Below are 4930 nucleotides of genomic sequence, written 5' to 3' on the forward strand. Positions count from 1 at the left end.
AATATATGTACATGTATGTTTGAGTTATGTTGTATTTTTACAATAGTTCATAAGGTGTATATATAGGGCAAATCAATGAAACAAAGTTTTGATGTTTTTTCAGCTGCAAGACACTTCGATGGTCGACAGCAGGACAATGAAAGCGCTCTTTCTCACACAATTAACCAGGCCTGAACAGAAACTGCGTCGTATTCTCCCGAAAAGAACACTTACAATTGAACATTCGCCTTAAAACCTAATATTTATTGATAAAAATTGTTGTATGTGGGGTGGGGTTCGCCCGAGTTTCACAGACTCGGTGCACTTCATCGCAAAATGAACATTTTTCCGCCCACTTGACTTCTAAATTGTTTCTCGTAACACTCGCGTATACCATTTCCAACAAGACCGAAAGCCGAAGAGAAGCTACCAATCTGCAAGATACCGACGTTCTCTCACGTGACTAGACGTACATATGCATGTGCGATATGGAGGTATACTACCAAGGTCGAAACACTGGACCACTCGCACGGTTCCCGGCACCATCTGTCTCGCTCGTCTCTGGCATCTCGTGCATGGCTTGGAGAGCTGCAAGAAGTGGCGCTAATTGTTTCTTCTGAGGTTGCAAAGATTGTGACGGCTGCTCAGTCCCCCTAGTCTGTAACGCACCGCCACCGATATTCCCCTGAGAGTTTACATTCGAGTCGACTGCGGCAGATACCTGCAGATTCGGTACTTGTAGGGCAACAGGTGAGATAGCCTCCTTTGGCTCGCTCGCGTTTGCGTTAGAATTAGCACTTGTGTTTGCATTCCCATTCCAGGAGGGTTGCGATTGCAAATCATTGTTATTGCCCCGTACCTCCTGGACCAGACGGAGCTGTCGATCCAAGTGCATGCTTAACATGTCTGAGGGCTGATTCTGGGATTGATTCTCCGCACCCGCCCTCAGCGCGTTTGCGTTGTTGTGGTAGCTTGAAGTGACCGACTGGGGTCGTGTCTGTGCCATCGAGTCGCTTGCGTCCCATCGACGCTTCGGTGATTGTGGGGCTGACACGGCATACAATGTTTGCTTCGCACCCGCACCGTTCTGCTGAGAAGGATCCATCATATTTGCGCCTGTGAAGCGTCTCACAGGTTGCCCTCGGGACACATCTAGTAGACCCTTGGCGCCGTCCCCATAACTCACATTCAACTGATTGTTCATGCCCGCTCCGGGTGCCATACCCGACTGATCAACCACAGTACCGTACTTGTTACCCTGCATAACAGACTTGGACCGTGCGCGTGTGTCATTGACGTGCAGCGGCTGTCCGTGCATGCTCATCATCTGGCGTCGGTGCAAGTCCATCTGCTGCGCACTAAACTGAGGCGAGTTCGCATCCTCCGGCGTGTAGCTGATACTGCTTTGGGGAGAGGCACCCCGACTGTTTGGATAACTCAGCGATGACTGATGTGTGTTGCTCTGCACCCTCCTGTAGGGTTGCCCTAAGCCCTGCTTGCGCTCTTGTAGGCTTTGTTGCGCTTCCGATTTAAACCGGTGTACCTGACGAGTCTGCGCATCCAGATTGATATTGGCCGCCTGACTTTGTGCGGGGGTGATTTGAGGCTGCGCACGTGTAGGCACCTCATGTACATACAGATCAACGTACTTCTTATACGACCGGGCGAAGTACCTAGCCTCGGATAAGTCTAATTGATGACGTACATGCTGAGTCCAGACGTGACGCTCGATATTGTTACGCTTGTTAACCCGGTCCGAAAAACACGAGGGATATACACAACAATACTGCCTCAACCCTAGCCCTCTTGGAGCGGCAAAGGTTTCAGGATATGCTGGCAAGTTATCCATACTTCTGGAAACGTTGAGTTTGTTCATATGCGATGAGGGCGGTGGAATGTTAGGTGGGGGGAGCATATGCTGCGAGTATCTGTTGTTGTAGTTGTTGTACACGTCGAAATCGTTCGTTACATTCAAATCTGGGTTTATATTACTACGTCCATTATCGGGATGCAGACGATTCTGCATATCATTGTTCTCTCGTACAGGCATCGCGCCAGGAAAGTGTGCAGCAGACGCACTCCCTGACTGATCAACGCGAGATGTTTTGTTAGGATATTCGAAATGAGTCTGCAATGATTGTGTATGTGGGTGTGTATAATTTAAAGCGCCACTTGTATGTGCTCTGTTATCGATGTGGTCAACAGCATACTGTTGTTGATGTTGATGTTGACGTTGATGCTGGGTGTGGTTGTTGGGGACTTGCAATGTACTTTTACCATCGTTAGGTAAGTTGTTCGATACAATGTCTCCACTTATGGTATTTCCTTGAGCCTCTTGAATTACTTTCTGCAATGCGGCGGGTGAAAAATTCTCTGAGGAATAGGGATTTGCTGCCATCAGCATTTCCTTGGAGTTGGTCTATAACCTAGAGTTAACTAAGTCAAGATCAACTGATTATCACAGGTACAATCCTATATAAAATTTGTAGTGTAGAATATTGCGTGTCAGTGCTAGAGTAATGCATGCACGACCTTCAGTAATGCGCACAAGGAGGTCCTTCGTAGAGGAGCTGATAACCGTAGAGGAGCTGATAACCGTCGAGGAGCTGATAACAGTGTACGTACAGTGCTAAAGTTGAAGGCAAGAACTATACAATGCAGACAGCTTTTATGTGCATCCATATCTATATCGGTATTGACACACAAGCCAAAATTTAATGTGTGATTTGTCGAAGGTCCACGGGGTTTGGAGCACACAGTCTGATTCGTTTACAGAAAAGCCGGACTTTGGGGGTTTCGAAATACCTACTGAATATAAAAGATTACTACCGCCGCATCAAATTACGTGTGCTGAAGATGCGAAGATTCCCATAGAGATTCACCTGAACTAACTCTAAGTTTACGACATGAATGTATTATTCTCGTGTATTATACTAAATAAATGCTTTCAGCGATTTTGCGGACCGAAGGCTATTGGCTGTGTAGTCTGCAGCGAAAGCAAAAGCACCGATGGCACCTTTTCGCCACAGATACTGTTGCTACATTTTATTTCTAATTAGAAGCGGAGTAGAGGAGTGGATTATGGCTCCATGAGTAATTTACGAATGTTTTACGTTGATAACTTCCAGTAAAAGCTTCGTATACTTAAATTTCCTCTAAAACCACGTTTATATTTCACGTGTGTGAAGCATCACATCGACTTCATTCGTACTTTTAACACCATTTTATTTAAAAATACCTCGCAGCTGTCCGAGAGTGACTCCAACTGAGGGTGCAAGTTGCAACTCTGTAAGCAGTAAGCACTAAGCAGTAAGCACTGACAGCAGTCAGCACTCAGTGAGTTAGCAGTGTCAGCACTCAGTGAGTTAGCAGTGTCAGCACTCTGCATGGCTCCAGCATTCAGCAAAAGAAGACAGCACTCTATTATCTATACACTTATTAGTCTGCTGACTCTGCTCACTCTGCACTCTGCAGGCTTGCGCCCCTCCCTGTCCGTGCGGAAAGTCGGAAACAATCGGGAGGATCAGCAAACTGGAAGCCGAAAGTAATTAAAAATCAATAATTATTATCGAATTGTTTTATTTTTGTCTTTAATAAAATATAATAGTGAGGTCAGTAATACAGTATCACTGGTCACTGAGCCCTGGGGGGCGTACTTTGTACATTGGAGATTGGAGACTGGAGACTCTGAGAGTGGGCAGGCCGCAGAGGCAACAGTCACTGTGATCACTAAAAATACTAATTCACTATTCACTGTATTCAGCGAGTGGACAGACAGAGTGAGTGAGTGACCTAAGCTCATTGCGTTATGAGGTACGGGTACTACGGGATAGAAGTTGAACGTAAACGCATTTTTTTTTCATTTTTTTAAACGTTATATCAGTTTTTGGAAAGGCGCACCTAAACTTTTTTTAAAAGACTAGTTTGTATATTGAAAACTGTACACACCAATTTTTACACCGAAAAATTGCACCTAGAAACATATAGAGGACTGTACATGGAATAAAAGTTGAGCGTAAACGTATCTTTATTCGATTCATAAAAATTTTAACGGGAAACTGTTTGTTACTACAATCAGAATCCAGCATTCACTGATCACTATTCCTTGATCAGGCTCGAGTCAAGACTCGTGAGGATGAGGGCGCCTCAGTGAGTCCAGCTGACCCAAGTCTCAAGACGGTAAAAGGCTAAAAGCATAAATAGCCCTTTTAAAATTAGAACAGTAAAAGATATAACAAAGAGACGACGGACGAGATTGTTCAAAATTCCAGAGTTGGAGTTGAACTATAAGAGAGAGCTCAGGACCATGGCTTAAAGCATGAAGCCTAATATGGAAGAAGGTGTCCTTTGAGCCTTCAGGCTTCGGCTCTTAATAGAGTGAGCTTACGGCCTTACGCGCATCCTCTCTTGTTGTATCCGATAATCCGGGACTCCGGGTGAGTGCTTATTCTAAAAAGAAAGAGTAGTTATCAACGTCCAGAAAATCGGTGAGCACAAGGGCGCACCATGAGACCTGTCAGTCTGTCACCACTGGCACTCACCCAAAGGCTGTAACTCACCCAAAGGCTGTAGGCTGTGGCCTTAGGCCTAGTAGTTCTACACACTAAAGTCAAGCCTTGGCTTGTGGTGTGAAAATTGAAGTATTCTCTTAAAATTTGGATCGATAATTGAACATAAGTAAACAGTGACAGTGCGAGTTTAGCCGGCTTGTGTCAGAAATATTCTGAAACAAAAATTGAATATGAATATACAATAAATTGCATAACCATTCACTCACTTACATATACTCTCTCTCACACGCACACATGTACACATGTGTTTGTACACACGTGTACACACACATGTACACATGTGTATATACACACGTGCACACACACATGTGTGTGTACACACCCACCCACACACCCACAGACACAGACACAGACATACACACACTCTCTCACACACACAT

General features: G+C 45.0%; 1 protein-coding gene across 1 annotated transcript; it reads right to left on the reverse strand.

The window, feature by feature from the left end:
* Positions 1 to 222: 222 nt before the first annotated feature.
* On the reverse strand, positions 223 to 2435 carry SARC_11867 (hypothetical protein). Its single transcript, XM_014294038.1, has one exon. The coding sequence runs from the start codon at positions 2381 to 2383 to the stop codon at positions 479 to 481; it is 1905 nt and encodes a 634-aa protein (XP_014149513.1). The 5' UTR covers positions 2384 to 2435; the 3' UTR covers positions 223 to 478.
* Positions 2436 to 4930: the final 2495 nt, after the last annotated feature.

The sequence above is a fragment of the Sphaeroforma arctica genome (assembly GCF_001186125.1).
Source record: "Sphaeroforma arctica JP610 unplaced genomic scaffold supercont1.1926, whole genome shotgun sequence".
Classification (NCBI taxonomy): domain Eukaryota; class Ichthyosporea; order Ichthyophonida; genus Sphaeroforma; species Sphaeroforma arctica.

Bases quoted from the DNA above. Each gene is read 5' to 3' on its own strand.
- SARC_11867 (XM_014294038.1), bottom strand. From the start codon at position 2,383: ATGCTGATGGCAGCAAATCCCTATTCCTCAGAGAATTTTTCACCCGCC.